The sequence below is a fragment of the Silene latifolia genome, chromosome Y (genome assembly GCF_048544455.1).
Source record: "Silene latifolia isolate original U9 population chromosome Y, ASM4854445v1, whole genome shotgun sequence".
NCBI classification, from domain to species: Eukaryota; Viridiplantae; Streptophyta; class Magnoliopsida; order Caryophyllales; family Caryophyllaceae; genus Silene; species Silene latifolia.
The window spans coordinates 390,190,209-390,207,133 of record NC_133538.1 but is presented as its reverse complement, the minus strand read 5'-3'; the positions used below and the strand labels follow the sequence as shown (position 1 = coordinate 390,207,133).

Genomic DNA, 16,925 nt, shown 5'->3' with positions numbered 1-16,925 from the left:
CCTACCTAACTCTTTACTAATTTGTTTATTTTTCCATAGCTCCACAACTCTAATTCCCTTAATTCATATCAATATCTTATCATTCTTCTTATCATTTATCATCTCTCATCTTGCTTCACACTCACCCTTGTCACCATCAAGTCCACACACTAACAGTTACTCTTCAATTAGTCATATCTCCCTTTCGCATCTCTAGAAACCAAAATTCACTTCATACCGTTTGTCCAAAGAATTACACACTAGGCTCACCCCTTTGATATTCCAACTTCCCAAACTTAGTCACTATCTACAAATCCACATCGCGACATAACTTCCTTTAAGTTCACTATATACCTCTCTTTCCTATCTTCTTACAACAACCTTCCATTACATATATCCTTAAGCAACTCTATCCTAGCTGTCTTCCTCCATAAATCCTTACACATCCAAATATGCCACTATTCGTATCCCTTATCTCAATCTTTCATTCTCATGCTTCTTTACACTTACATCACCCTTTGTCCATATACAATTACTTTTATACTACTCAACACACGACTATATCACTCATCATATCTCACAAAACACGCTCTTTACCTCGATTAGCTCATCATTCTTCCCTTTTCTTTTTCCACTATCCTTCACAACCACATAAACACATGTCTTCCTTACCCAACCATCATTCTCCATGTCATAACTTCCGGTAACTTACGTATCAAGACCGTCTCACATATAAAAGAATGCGTTAAGACTCAAAACATACATGTGTATATACCCTACGACTCAAAACAATGTAAAGACATAGCCACCGGCTCAAAACAAAAGTAAGAACATAGCCACCGACTCAAAACAAAAGTAAAAACATAGCCACCGACTCAAAGTGGCCGCCCAATGAGGTACTCAGTCGAGTACATAACATACTAGGTCGAGTATAAGGTACTCGGTCGAGTAACTATATTACTCGGTCGAGTTTTTGACTCCAGAAGCAAACTCAATTGTCGCAGAAGGATTACTCGGTCGAGTATTGGGAATACGGTACGAGTAGACCTTACTCGGTCGAGTATGAGACTACTCGGCCGAGTTCACGACTCCGCACGCTAAACAAGATTATCACGAGAGAGATTACTCGGCCGAATATGGAATACTCGGTCGAGTATAAAAGATACTCGGCCGAGTAGGGACTACTCGGTCGAGTATCGGCGCAGTTCTCAGCACCGTCCAGTTTTCGTAAAATAGTCATATCTCACTCGTTACTTGGTCATTATGGGCGTGTGACCTATCGTTAGAATCGTAATAGGACAAGCTATCACCTTAACTTGGAATCACAGCAATATCATTTCTAGAACTCGACTTATGACAGTTTTAAGGCAACCCTTCCAAAATCGGTTTGTATACAAATCAAAATTTCTTATCAAAACAACTTAAACATGCATAAAACAAACATTAACGACCCAATACTTCTAAAACCAGTACATAGTTGAACATTTATCATATTCACATTAAAATTAAACATGACATTTACATATACAGACGCATGACCTTAATCACATGCTTCTACCAACAATCAAGCATTAAAATCATCATGTTCATATGCACATGTACCACTACCATACTTCATGCTCAACATTGTATTAAACAGATAACATGATCACATTCTTCATACTCAATATCAATCAGATACAGATTCACAATTCACCTTTCCTATTTTACCATGTTCCAACATTTAACATGCCAACATACTCCTTCCCAAAGTTTTTAACATGAACAATCCTCGATGCATCTTTCAACAACTATCACATTCCACTTCTTTCATCATTTCATCCAACCATGCCCAAGATTCAAACTATAAATATCAAACTCACATGACTCAAACATACGACAGTTTCCCCCCATGTGACCGGCTTGAGATCGTAAGGGCCTTAATGCGACTTCGGGACGTCTCCCAAGTCTTTGCGGTAGCTCCAAACAACTCTCCCGGGTTCATTTTATTTAGACTCCCTAAGTTCATTGGGTTCATTAGTTTTAGGTGCCGGAATCGTCGGCTCTGATACCACTTTGTAACACCCCCTCATACCAAGGTACCTTACCAAGGACTACCCTAGCATGAAAGGCTGTTACCATCTCGGTTTCCCGAGGTTAGTATATCAAAGTTACAAATTCCAAACAACATTTATTAAAGTATAAAAGTAAAAGATTACATTATCTCAGACCAACTCAAACTAAAAGTACAAGGTCTCAATACAAATGAAATCCAAGACATCTAAACTCATAACAACGGAAGCTAGACTTGACGTAATGACTCCCCATGACTGTCCCATAGCTAAACATCCGCATTACTGTCACAATCGCTCACCATCCCCGAATGGATCACCGCAGTTTTACAAAACCACAACACGGGTCGTACTACTCAATCAATATAAGACAACAACAATACAACCAGCTGATCATCGATCTCACACAGTAACCGACTACACACCGAAGTGTGTAGCCCTGCCAGATTACCCATCGCAACAGGTAATCCTCGCCGCCAGTGGGTGACCGCAGCCCATCCCCACCTAGTCCAGCTCATCAACGAGCGACTAACAATCCCTGTCCCTTAATGTGCACATCCCCTCCCGTGACGGGTTCCATGGAGGGCGAACTAGGGTGTGAAGCCACTCCCGCAAGTGACTCCACCACAATCACACACACAACATCACAGCTGTCACAACACCACAATCGTCACGGCACTACCACACCAATACCGTCACCACAACACCCAACCTCCGATGATCAGCAGATAACAACAATTATAAAACATATGCAATCTCAATCAATTAATGATCGAGTAGGAGAAACCCTACCTTTTCGCAATCCGCTACGCTGCAATCAATTATACAAATGCACAACTAGTAACACATCAACACCTACAACAGCGATAATCAACAATCAACGACATATGATGACCAAAACCCTAAATCCCCAAATTAACCAAGTTAGGGTTTGTTAACTTATAAGAATGACAATAGATGAACAAGTATAAGACACTTACTACGGCGATTGACACGGAATGAGATGCTAGAACCCACAATCGACAACCTTTGACTTGGAATTGATGAAGATGATTAGAGGATAATGAATGTAGTTTATGTTTTTGGGGAGAAATGATTTTAGAAACCATTTAACGATGATATATAACCTCTAATCATTATAACCAAAATCGCGGAAATAATACCCGTCAGGCCGGATACTCGGTCGAGTAAGGTGTATACTCGGCCGAGTATCCTCTACTCGGTCGAGTATTCACCATACTCGGCCGAGTATTCCTCAGCAGAACCCAAACAAACTACACTCCTGACACTACTCGGCCGAGTAGGCTCTACTCGGTCGAGTACTTAGCTTATAAAAATCCGTAGTGTTACAGAAGCTCTGAGCCCATCACCATACTTAAGATCATCCTCCTCATAGGGACCCTTCTCACAATCTTTCTCACCATGTCCCAAGACCCCGCAACCAAATCAGTATAGATGCAGCCTCTCGTAATTTACAACAAATGAAGTAACTTTCCCATTAGGCATACGACTATCAGTCGAAGACTGGAGTGGTCTTCAAATATCATGCAGAATTCTCAGACGAAACGCTCTTTCCATCTCCGGATAAAGGGTCTCATCTTTTGTCACAAATTTTCCCAATTGCGCACCCAAACGTCGCAAATTATCCTCATTCATTCGACCTTTGATAGGAAGGTCATATATGCGAGCCCGTATAGAAAGATAGTAGAGTGGAGTATCCGTTATCTTTCCCTCTGCAATAGGTTCATTGAAACACCATGCGAACTTATCAAAGTGCCAAGGTTGCCCCTCAAGAACCTTAATCTTGTCCCGCTCATCCTCGAAAGGAAAGATGAAAGTTTTCTCCCTCGCATCCAAGACGTTACCCATCACCTTCCCCTTCGGATTCCATAACCTTAGCATCGTATCAATGGCCGCATGACCATTGATTGTCTTTGATGCCCATATTTTTCCGATCAGGATCATCTCCGTTCTACTCACCTGTACTTCTTCCTCTCCGACATCCCAATCGAATACATCACCCTCACCCCGCGAACTCTCCCCCATCGCCCCTTTCCCCTTATCACAACCACCACGTTCCATTCAAAAACTACCGTAAACAAGAACAAAAAAATCCAAGCACCCAGTCGTCAAAAGCTACGAGCTTTATAAACCCTATGTACTAATTCTATCACTACCAAGAAAGACGGACACAACAACGAATAAAAAGAGGAAAAACGAGACAAACCTACGCACCGGAGACGTAGATAAAAGCCTTGAGCAAGAAGGAATAAACGAAGATTAAACTAGGACCAAACTTCCATAGAAACCCTAGAAGAATTAATTAAAAATAATTTTGAAAAAAGACAACAAAAAGTGGAGTGGATGGAGTAATATTTAAAGAAATATAAAAACTACTCGTAAAACACATTATCGACTATGTATATATAAATATATTCAAAAAGAAAATTATTATCAAAATCCTAAAACAATCATTTAACACGGTTGACCACTTGTATTTGGCTTATTTGAAAAAATAAGTTAGTTTAAATAAAAAGTTATCTAGGGTAATATGTGAAAAATAAGCTATTTATTTTATTTATCTTTCTTTTTCACCACTCAATTTATAATATTAAATATTTATTATGTCTTTTTATATAATTTTACCATATATTAAGTACTCCTTCCGTTCTAGTGAATAGTTTAAATTTACATTATTTTCCCCTTACAAAATAAAACAAACGTAAACTATTTTTTGGGGCAGAGGGAGTATCTTTACAGCTAATACCTTTTCTCTTGTTTATTTGATACTCCCTCTAAATAATGTAAAGATAATTAGCTAATTAGCTATAAAGATACTCCCTCTAAATAATCGAGATTATTTGATCTGAATCTCTTGTTTTAATATACTTGTACTGTTGTACATATTGTTTACAAAATACTCAAATTAGTAGATTGATTAATGAAATATGCTAAAATGTTTGTGTTTGTATATACCTAAAAGTTCTAAGTTTGCCATTTACCAAACTAAATTTGGTCCATTTGGTCTGGTTCTGTCTGGTCCACTCATATATTCGATCTGGTTCGGATTGGACCAATGTAATTACGCTTTGTTATTCGGTCCACTTTTTCCACAATTTAGTCTTTGATTCACCTAGTTAAGTTTGGTTTGGTTCGGTCCAAGAACAGACCAATGGACACCCTTAGACCTAACCATATCTAACCTGAATTATTACAAATAAAAAATGACCTGTTTTGCGATTGACCAATTTTCCAGGTTTAGCACCACTCACCCACCCGACGATCTTATTTCGTTGACACACTCTCGCGTACGAAATGGACCTCAACATAATACTCCCTCCATTTTCCAATTTTCTTCTGATTTGGTTTTTAAAGGTCAAAACTCAAAATTACCAATCTCTGACCGTAAATATCTTAGAGAATATGCATAAAACTAAAAGAAATTATAGTGTATGTATTATCAAAACGTATTTCACATAAAATTACTTTTGACAAAAGAAATAATATATAGAGATCGAAACTACGGTGAAAGTTAGAACGCGTAAAATCAAATAAAAGTAAAAATTGAGAAAGTATTACAAAATGATGGTACTTCCATGCCACCGATGATGCCGTATCATTGTAATTTGGATCCTTTCAATTTCTTTCTCGCCATTTCCTCTAAAGTTTTTGTGTTTATCAACCACTAGATCGTCACATATCTAATCAGAACCGTTTATAAGAAATGGAGGTCTATTTCGTTTAAGGAAATATAGAGAATACGGACCGGTATTCTTAGACCTGACAAAATTAACCCGACCCCAATAGCCCGACCCGACCCCGACCTCGACCTCGACCTCGACCTCGACCTGAGACTCAACTCAAGACCCGAGCTTGACCCGATCTGAATATTTATTGTTGCAATTAGATTATTATTCATGAATAACTTGATAATAGTTGACCCAAAAATAATCCAAACCGAAATAATTCGGCCGGAGCCAAACTCGACCCGAAATCAACAAACCCGAAATTAACCCAATCCCAGTTGACCCGTTTGCGAGGTCTAGGTATCATTGCCCCATCCTTCAACCCTCGGTTACCTTTCCGCTCAAGACACGATAGTACAAGCCACTCAATTCTCAAACAACACCTGGGCTTTCTTCTGGCGAATTTATTTTGAGTATCATCCATTAAATTGAGAAAGTTTTCAGTTACCATGGCGATGAAATCATTGCCCACTCGATTTCTTCAACACTGCTCTCGCAATTCGCTTCTCCGCTCACAACTCCGTAATTCTGGTAATGTTTCCCTAATTTTTTACACTTGTTAATTCACAAATTAGTCATAAATGAAAGCTTTTTATGTTATAATTGGTCGTACTCTTATTTAATTAACAATAAAGATAGTTGTTAATTTATGTTAATTGTTATCGCTTATCCGTAGTTGAAAGTGAGTGGTTAGGGTTTTTCGATGAAGTTAGTTATAGTGGATTTTGGTGATTTGGTACGGCATCCCTGTTGTTGTTTATGATTATTATTGGCGAAACGGTTTGAAAAAGTTCGATTAATTGCTACCCAACTATCGTAGATGCCTGTATAGATGAAATGTAGCATCTTGTTATGGTTACTGAGGAAATGTAGCATCTTGTTATAGTTACTGAGGAAGTGTGGCACATAGGTGGTTAAGGGATATCTGTCCGCATCTCTTGGTTCTGTTTGGTGTGGAATTTGACTATGTTGACTCATGGGCGGAGCTAGGAGTTGAACTTTGGGGTAGCAAAAAAATTCACCACAAGGCGCGATTATAATGGAATGAATGGACACGGACTATATTGTCGTTAACCAGAATTTGGAGTGATCAATATTACTCGTAGTTTTTTCTCAAACTTTTTAGGATTTAGGATACAATATACTTCCCCTTGCCCAAGAGTAACCCTAGCCTCTACGTTGACGTTGATTTAAGTATTAGTTCTAACTGTATATATTTCGTATGGGGATTGCACTCAGGCTATAGATTAGGAGATCGACTTGTATGGAGTATGAAGCAATAGGTATATAGGTTTGGGATTTGCAAAGCGTGAATCCGTACCATCCAGACAAATTTCTTGTTAATGTAGGGGAGCAGAGTGCATCAAGAAGTTCCCATTGGTGTTGGTTATTCATTGTGTAGATTGACTATGGTGGTGATAACTTTTAGTGGATACTGTTGCATAGGTAAATGCATGCCATGAAGTGCATAGGTAAATGCATGCCATGGAGTGTGGAGGAACTGATGTTGAGATTGGAGTTTTCGAGTCTTAGTTTAAGAGTTTACAAAGAGTTACTACAAGTTACAAGTTACAACTTTAACATACAAACTTTTGAGCTCGATAGTGAAATATTTAGACTAGTGTCTATCAGTGAATGATAGAGGAAAAGACTAGGTCATTAAATGCTAGAATTAACCTATCAAATTAACAATTTATAAACCAAACTCGACTCTACACTATGCAATTAAGAATAGTAGTAAAGGGGAAGTAAGGGTCGAACCCAAGAGAAGGGATTTAAGACTAAAAACTTGAATTTAGATTAATGGAAATGGACAAGGCACAAGACTATGCACAAACTATGGGTATTAACAATGAACAACAATAGAGAGACATATATGGAGAATTGGCATGGAGAAAAACAAGTAACAAAATGAAGGAGATGTGATTTTTCCTATGAAACAAGATAACAAACACTTGGTATGCAAGTAACAATTATAAGAGGTGAGAACTTGGTATAATCCTACAAGTTCCAACTTTCCTCAAAGCAAGACTCTTTTCTCTCCAATTTCATTTACCCAACAACAATCCTCAAGCAAGTGATTACCACTATCTAAGCCAACAATGATAATCCTACTTAGACTACAAATTCTAACATTAAACCATGTAGGAATTGTAACCAAGAGCATGAAGAGCAAACCAAGAGGAAAGTAAATGGGATATCACAAAGATATGTCTAAGCCAACAACTCTAATGATATAATCAATTTCTACTCACAAAGGTTGATACTTTAAACCAAGATATCAATAATCATGAGATGCTTCAACAAGTTATCACAAAAGCAAGGAACTTTGTAATAAACAAGCAATAGATGAACATTAAAGAGGCAAGGGTAATTACTTCTCACAACAAAACATTCATCATGTCATTAAAACTTAGAAATTGAAATAAATGAAAGAGTAGAGATTAAGGAGTCAATACAATGATAAAGATGAAAGCTTGCAATGGATTACACAAGTAGGGAAGGATTTAGCCTTCCATAGTTTTCATAAACCCAACAACTAAAGAAAGATTACAACTTTGAATGGAAATTGTCCTCTAAATTATTACAAGATTAGAACCCTAAAAATGAGATTAGATGAGATGATAGGATGGTAGGTGAAATGCTTTAGGTCTTCAAACTCTCGGGTATATATAGGGCTTCACGAAAACCTAGAAAGATTTCCAATTAAGAAGCCCAAAGAGGAGATTAGAAAACCCGTATAGCAGAGGTGCGTAGGCTGCGCAAGAACTCTTCTTGCCTGCACAATCGTGCGCACCTGCGCACCCTATTTGCGCAGGCTGCGCACAGGCTCGCATTTTTTGACTTCTAATTCCCAAGAGCTAGACCCCTTCAAATGCCTTCATTTCTTCTAATCTTCATTCCTACTTCTCCCAACTGGTTTTCGGGTTGCAAGTGAGCTTCTCGTGCCTTGTCTTGACCTTTGAAAGGTGCTCTATTGCCTCTCGGGTTCCGTGCATTAAGATCGAGTGTCCAACCCAGGTAAAGTGCACAAGTTACCACCACATAACCAATTGCCAAATGCTAGGAAAAGTGTACTAAAAGACCCATATTAAAAGACACGAGGGTGATAAAATCAACCTCTTAGACCGACACAACACATTACTATCAGTGAACATCTCAGTTAATTGAGATTAAGATTGTAAAGAGACCTTGTAGTTTATAACATACAGCATACAGAAATTGAAGTGATTAATGGGTAATAGAACAAGATCTGTATGTTGATGTCTGAGAATCGAGGTAACTTTAAGTTTCTAGTAATCAATCTACTCCATAAGCAAAATGTGACGTACTGCAAAATACAAATCATGGTCCAATACCGGGACAAGTGATTTGTGCCAGTAGAACCCACCAATTCTTTGATTGGGTGATGTGAGTTCCTGGGTTCCCCTATCAGTGAGTCTTCTTTATGAGCCTTTCTAGCAGTTGGTTTGTAGTATAAATCTCTGAGACCTCCCCAGTATGGCGAGATTAGAGATACGTTTGTTTAGCTCCAAGAGCTCATAATTTTATGTGCTAAATTTCAGAGACTTCTGATTTAAAATGTCGATTATGTTCTTTATTACCTTTCACGCCTTTTATCAAAAGTGGAAGTTTGTTTTGTCTGAGGTAAACTTATAAGTCAATTGAAGACCATATTGACATGAAGGTTGCTGAATTTTGGAATTATGTGGTTGGGGTTTCGGAATTTTTGATCGAGATTTAATCAACATTTACTTGAGCAATTGAGTCCTCAAAGAACTAGTTGTGTCGATGAGGGTTCGTTCATGTGACATAGCACGCATTATATTTTGAATTGACGTGTTTACCTTATTGTATTCTTTGTAGTTAAGAAGACTGAATGTTCTTGAAAAATCATTCAAAACATTCAAAGTATATAATTAGGGGAGGAAACCTGTATTTACTTGACTTGCTTTGGAATGGACAGAGTAGGGCCGTAGGGGGACCCCGCGCTTATCTTGAAGGGGAGTTATATTTGGATTTTTTTTACTATGAGAAAGTAAGAAACGCCCGGCCCAATAATGTTCCCTGAATGACAAAACCGCCTGTCCCAGTGGTGAAAACCGCCACACAAGATGGTGTTTCTAGTCCGAAACCAGCTTTTCCTTAATCAGCTTTGAACCAACCCCACATTAATTAGATGTCACGAAATGTGGGAACCAAAATATATGAAAAACAGGGAACGTACCCCAAGCTAGCATTTTCGTCCCCTCTTACGAAAATCCTTGCTCTTTCATTAATAGTTAAACAAGTGTGAAACCCATATCATATGCTGCAATACCCGAAGTAACTTGTTGGACGAAGCCTTTTGGTTCATCTGCTAGTCTGATACTGCTGGAGTAGTAACTTTTCTGTTATCACTTGTTTTCTGACTTTGTAACTGATTTGTATGTTCGATCATGTTTGAGGCTCGTCATTATTGTGGGCTTGTGGCTGTTAGCTGGCATAGTAGTCTAATTTGGAGTTTTGCTTCCTGTTGATCAAACTTGCATGTGTGTTGTTGGCTTGGTGCATTATTTATCCTTATTGGAATGTCTGACATGTTCTCATTTGTTTTTTAATGCATTCTTACAGAAACACCTTGTCAATTTCCGTCTGTTGCTAATACAATAATTAAAAGATATACAAAGTTAGCTCGAGGAATCCAGACACAGACAGAAGTATATACCCAAAGCACGGAAGTTGCCGAAAAAGCTGAAGTTGGTTCCGCCAAAGTCGGGGTTCTTTCAGAGTTAAACACAGATGCCATAAAAGCCAACTCAGAAATATCAAACAGGTCCTCTGCAATGTCTGATTTGAAGGTATCCTCAAGACACGATCTTGCCATGGTGTTTACCTGCAAAGTGTGTGAGACAAGATCGGTGAAGACGTGTTGTCGTGAATCATACGAGAACGGTGTAGTTGTTGTGCGTTGCGGAGGTTGTAATAATCTCCATTTAATGGCAGATAGGCTTGGATGGTTTGGGGAGCCGGGAAGTGTTGAGGATCTGCTTAACACCGTGGGGATGACATCAAAAGAGGTGCTATTGATTCCTTAAATTTGTCCCTCGAAGATTTGGCAGGGAAGAAGCTTTGATCAGAGGTTTATTTCTGAGTTTGTCACTGTTTTTGCTGTTATTTCAAGTGCAGTTAAGCTTCCGCTGAGTTGTTCTGGTGGTTCGGTTTGGCTTTGGACTCCTTTATCCAATGTATCTTCTAATGATAACATTTACTCCGTATTATTTATGTACCGAGTAGTACCTCCGATATTCACAAAATTTGTACTCTAATGAAAGCATATTACGGTACGACTCATAATATACTTTTGGTAAATGAAAGTAAAACCAAATATACTTTTGGTAAATGAAAGTATATGAGATATGTAGTACAATTACAGAGTACATATTAAAGTGGAGTAAACTAAACTACAAGGACCCAAAATATTGAAAAGAGTAGGTTTAAGGACCTGAAATATCAAAGCAGGCTTTAAGGACCTAGAATGAACTTTCCATCCATTTTTCCGTTACATACCACAATGGAGTATGGTCTCTCCAAACAGCTAAGATTATATTACACACTTGCCACCAAAAAGTTTGCATTATGGGTTTGTTTCTACGTAAACCATTAGCCAAAGTGAGTTGTACAACAATTTTCCGATATCTAATCTCTCTTTAAGACGGATTGTGGTTAAATAAAAGTGCAATTAGTCTCCCTTGTGACGGAGAGTATCCGTCATAAGGGAGAGACAGGTTGAATTGATACCATATTGTTTTAAATGGGCGAAATGGATCCGTCTAACATTGGGAATTAAAAAGAGAAGAGAGAGGGACAGATTTGACATTTTTATTAAACAAGGAATAAATGTTTTGTTTGCCTTTCTCATGTAGACGGTTTCCTTCCCAAAACCACCTAGTAAATCCCAGTCAATCCATTTCCTCCCCTCTCTAATCAGATTTCCTGAATTCTCAAACCTCTCTACAAACCCTTGAAAATAACAAACAATTATTCATCATCTTCATCGCCTAGTTCATTATTCATCATCTTCATCGCTTTGTCAATCCCTGAGTCGAAATTTCTCAACTTTATCAACGCCTAGTGTGGTAACATTTGACGGAGGTCCTGGAGACGATGGGCAAGAAACAGATGGCTAGGAGGACACCGCCGAAGAAACAAATGGAAGGTATGATTTTTGTTTAGGGATGTTGATTTTTGTTTAGTAAGAAATGATGACATTGGTATAAAAAAGTTTAGATTAGGTATTAAAATTGAGACAGTTAAACTGAAGACATTGTCGAATATTTTTGTTGAATAAAAAATGTCAGATTAGGTTTTCTCAAAAAAATGTTTGGAATGTTAAGTCCGATTAGGTTAAAATGTCAGAAAACCTATTCTGACATTTTTGTTGAATAAAAACTGTCAGATTAGGTTTTCTCAAAAAATGTTTGGAATGTTAAGTCAGATTAGGTTAAAAAAAGCTTGTTTATTGGTTGATGTTTTGTATAAAGCATGCATGTAAATGAGGTTGCAATGTAGGTCGGATTAGGGTTTTAAATTTTTTTTGGTGCACAAAATTTAATATTTACACTATTGATGGATGACTAGGTGAGAAGAAAGGTAAAGGGAAGCTTGCGATGCAGAAGGGTAAAGAAAAGGTGAAATCGAGGATTTCCTTTAGAGATCCGGTGGATACGGAAGAAAGGGAAGACAATGATGGGTCAGAGGAGATTTTAGAGGAGACAGAAGCAAGTGGTGAGGAGGACAGGGAAGACAGTGGTGAGGAGGAAGGCAGTGGTAAGGAGGAAGACAGTGGTGAGGAGGAGAAGCACGTGTCGGAATCTGAAGATGGAGGTTGGTAGAGGCTCTTAATAAAGTCGTGAAAATGGCAGCTGCTCTTGGTGTAAAGAAGAAGAGGAAGGAAGAGACAACCCCGGTAGACGGTAAGCTTCATATGTGACCATTTTATTTGAGAAATGTGATCAATTTAACGATAAATGTGCCCATATTTACAGGGTAACAGATATGCATAACACATGGTCACACATTTGTCATTTGTAAAATGACCACATCTGTTGTGATGAATAGATGTAAATATTGTAACATATCCTCATGGCATTATTTTGTGATGAAATGACACCACCAACATCATAACATTTATACATATCAAGTGGTGACATATTATAAAATCTTTATTAAGTGACCACTTTTGTTAGGAAAATATACTTTTCTCTGAGGTTTCAATATATCTTAACATGGTGGCATATATTGGTTAACATTGACATATGTGTTGTTTAACGATTGAGCCCCTTTTTATCTAAGAAATGTGATCAATTAAACTGAGAAATGTGACCTTGTGATGAACATATTTGTCATCTTTACAGGGTAACAGATATGTTAAACACATGGTCACATATTTGTCATCTTTAAAATGTGACCACATTGTCTTGTGATGAACAAATGTTAATATGGTAACATATCCTTGTGGCATGTATATGTGATAAAATGTGACCACCTTAGTGAAGACTAAATATCTTAACATGGTAACATAATAGACAAAAGATGAACACACATGAACACACATGAATTAACATCATAACATCTATATTAACACAGGGTGACATATTATAAAATCTTTATTATGTGACCACTTTTGTTAGAAAATATACTTTTGTCTCAGCTTTCCATATATCTTAACATGGTGACATATATTACTTAACATTGACATATGTGTTGTTGTTTAAATAGTGACCACCATAGTTTAGAAAAGTACGTATGTTTGAGTTTGTTGCACATTATAATTGTATCATTAGCTGAGCTTAATCTGGTGACATTTATGAAGAACATAGTGACATATTTATTCGTAATGGAAATGTGATCATCTTATTGAGCTGATGTATCTGTTTTTAGATGTAGTTGATTATATGAGAGGGCATGTAAGTATGGTGACATATACTTTAGTATTCAGCTGTGACCATCTTGCATTATAGTACCCATTCTAAAATGGTTACATTATTATTCAAAGATGGTTACATATTTATAATGTTATCAGGTCACCATCTTACATGTGATATGTATGTTTATTTTAGTGAGATTAACATTCTAAAATGGTAACATAACTAGGTTGTATGGTGACATATTTTTTAAGTGTAAAAATGGGACCATATTTTTTATGCAGATCCTGTCAAAGTGGCAACTGTTGTCGATAGCTCGAAGGAGGTGGAGGTTGGCCAGGGATCGAAGAGAAAGTTACCCGAGAGGGAAGTGGCTCAGAAAAAGAAAGGACAGAAAAAGGAAGGAACGTATGTTGACCATTTTATTGTATCTGAAGAACTGTTCCTCTTCATGTTACCATGTTAACTTTTTTCTTTTAACGATTAATAGCTATAACGTCTACATAGCGTTGCTATCATGGTCACATTTTAACAGTAACTTGGAATGTAACCACCTTCAGTCATATTGTCACCATTTCTAGTTTAAAGATTAATATTGTTGATAACATAAACAAATTAACTAGGTTTGCTTAAAATGGCAACATTGAACTAGAAAATGGTGACAGTATATACTACACAATGCTAACATATATGTATGAAAAATCAGTACCTATAACGAGCAACCAAATTTTTGAGATTTGGTTAAAGTCACAACACTGAACACTAAAATGGTCACACTATATCCTAAAGTGATAATCTGTTGAAAACGCATTTGTGTTTATTTAAAGTTAGCTACTGTTAATCTTCATCTTTAACTAATACAACATCAAAAGCATGTCTTTCACATCAAAAATATGCCTAAAATCTCATGAACACAAGCTTAACAAATTGACCCATATTCATTAACAATTTGACCTACCAATATTGATCTAAATATTGACCTAACATCTCATGAAAATCGTCAAAAATCACCTGAAAAAGAAACATAGAACATTGCCCTAAAATCTCATGAAGACAAATATGAAAAAACAACTTAATAAATACAATCCTTTACTAATCTAACACAAATCGTCCAAAAAAAATCATCAGCAACACAAACATTTCATACTAACATTTATGCGACTAAATTTGACAAAATATCGTCAAGAAAATCTCATCAAAACAAAATAAAAAACAAACCTTTGCTCATCAACATCGTCGCAAAATCATCGTCTTTACCATCAAATAATACATCAGTGGTCTCAACATTACCATCAAGCGATACAGAATGAGCGATCTCAAAATCAACAATTTGCTAATTATTATCATCCTCCATTATTTCCGAGTTCCCCTCCATAGCCATGGTTTTGTGAGAAATATTTTAATGGATGATTATGATTGTGAAAAAATTATGAAGATTTGATGATAATTATGAGGATTGAGAGAAAAGTATGAAGATTGTGAAGGATTTGGATGATAAATCTGACATTTTCATGGATGATTAGGGTTGATCGAAAGTTGCAGCATGGGTGAATGATTTGGCTGGTTAGAAATCTCAATTTTTGACGTAAAGATGATTTGGTGTGGTAATTCATGCAATATGGCATTTAATGCAATTGTACTTCATGTTCCCCACTAAAATTCTATCCTAATTTTATATATTATAAACATACCCCACTAAATAGTACTATCCGGCCCGTATTGCACAATACGGTACCTATACGCCCGGTCTCTTGTTTGTGACGGATAGCGTCCGTCACAAACAAGAATTTGTGATAAAAGTGATACCTAGAAAATCCAAAATATTTGTCCTATCTATATAAGTAAGGGAATTATTATTTGACATGTCTTAAACTTTTAAATTAAAATTTGTATTTTCTGAAATATAATTGTTTCACAAAAATATGGCAAAAAATTCTTTACTTTGATATTGATACTTATCAAAATGGGACTTAAGGGTAGCTTAGTCATTTACCTCTTTTGTTTCTTATTTCCTAAGTTATTATAGCCTATATAAGGGCATTCCGCATTAGTTACTTTGTAATAATCTATTAAAGAATCTTGTGAATGAATGTATGATATTTATCTCATTTGGCTAATAGAATCCATGTGTTAATTACATCGCAATTCTGTTAAATTGGATGGCCTATCAAACTTTGATTGAATAATCGCATTTCTATCCTTTTTTAGTCTCCGTCTTAATTTTGATCGTATCAGATATCGATAAAAAACATCAGCAAAGTGTTGTAGAATGTATGACCACTGTTCACCAAACCGTTGCATAATCGACCAAATTTCCGAAAAAGCTTTATACTTCAAGCTTGATTATTCTTTTAAAAATCATTTCTTCTATGATTCTATCCTTGTCATGAGATTTAATCAAGATATGCTTAAGAAGTATGAGATTTAATCACATACCTTACCTTATAAAAAGGGTGAGATTTAATCAAAGCATTATTCCTTTGGCGATGAATTGAGGTATTTCATGCTGGAGTAATTTGGTACGAGACCCGACGACCTGTTTGACCTGATCTGAAATGACCCGCTATTTTAGGGTTGAGACCCAACCCGAACGGGTCAACCTGTTGGGTCAAAGATAAATCAAGATTTTTATTAAGATATTAATGTTTATAAAGTATTATATTTGAAAAAATAGTTAATTTTTTTTTTATCATTTAAAATTACAAATACAATTAAAAACTCAATTTATATAACTTTTATTATATTTAATAATAAAATAATTATTAAAAAAACTTTATTTTAATAATTATGTCAATATAATTAATGTAAACATTAAATAGATTAAAATATTAATTTTAAATGGTTTTACATTTTAAAAAAATATTTTTTTGATTAAAAAATTCCTTAAAGAAAGGCGTTAGAAATTATTTTTTGACCCGTATTCTGACCCTAATCCGATCCGTAACCAATATGACCCGATTCGCATCTGACCCAACCCGTTTCTTGATATTATCCGTATGACACGACCGAGACCCGACCCACCCAACTCGTCTGACAAGTCTACTTCTATGTTACTTTTGGGCTATTAATTTCTATTTACTTGGTACACGTGTACGTACATCTACCTAGTATAAAAGCTAGGTTATTTAGAAGGCTCTTATTGGTTCCTATTTTTTAAGAGTGGGAAATTTTTTTTTGTTGAATGGGAACCCACTTTCTCACTGGGATTTAATTAAGCAGAGCATGTGCATAATAAAAACCAT

At 36.4% G+C, this 16,925-nt stretch overlaps 1 protein-coding gene and 1 long non-coding RNA gene across 2 annotated transcripts in view; one reads left to right on the top strand and one right to left on the bottom strand.

Annotated features, from left to right (window-relative positions):
- LOC141634369 (uncharacterized) overlaps positions 1 to 16,925 on the bottom strand; it is a 187,251-nt gene that overhangs the window by 77,116 nt on the left and 93,210 nt on the right. The window lies entirely within an intron of this gene.
- Positions 6,114 to 11,159, top strand: LOC141629371 (uncharacterized). Its single transcript, XM_074442387.1, has 2 exons — positions 6,114 to 6,307; positions 10,391 to 11,159. The coding sequence occupies exons 1-2, from the start codon at positions 6,226 to 6,228 to the stop codon at positions 10,852 to 10,854; spliced, it is 546 nt and encodes a 181-aa protein (XP_074298488.1). The 5' UTR covers positions 6,114 to 6,225; the 3' UTR covers positions 10,855 to 11,159.

Coding starts and splice junctions, on each gene's coding strand:
- LOC141629371 (XM_074442387.1), top strand. CDS start 6,226: ATGGCGATGAAATCATTGCCCACTCGATTTCTTCAACACTGCTCTCGC. Junction 6,308..10,390: donor CTCACAACTCCGTAATTCTG/GTAATGTTTCCC, acceptor GCATTCTTACAG/AAACACCTTGTCAATTTCCG.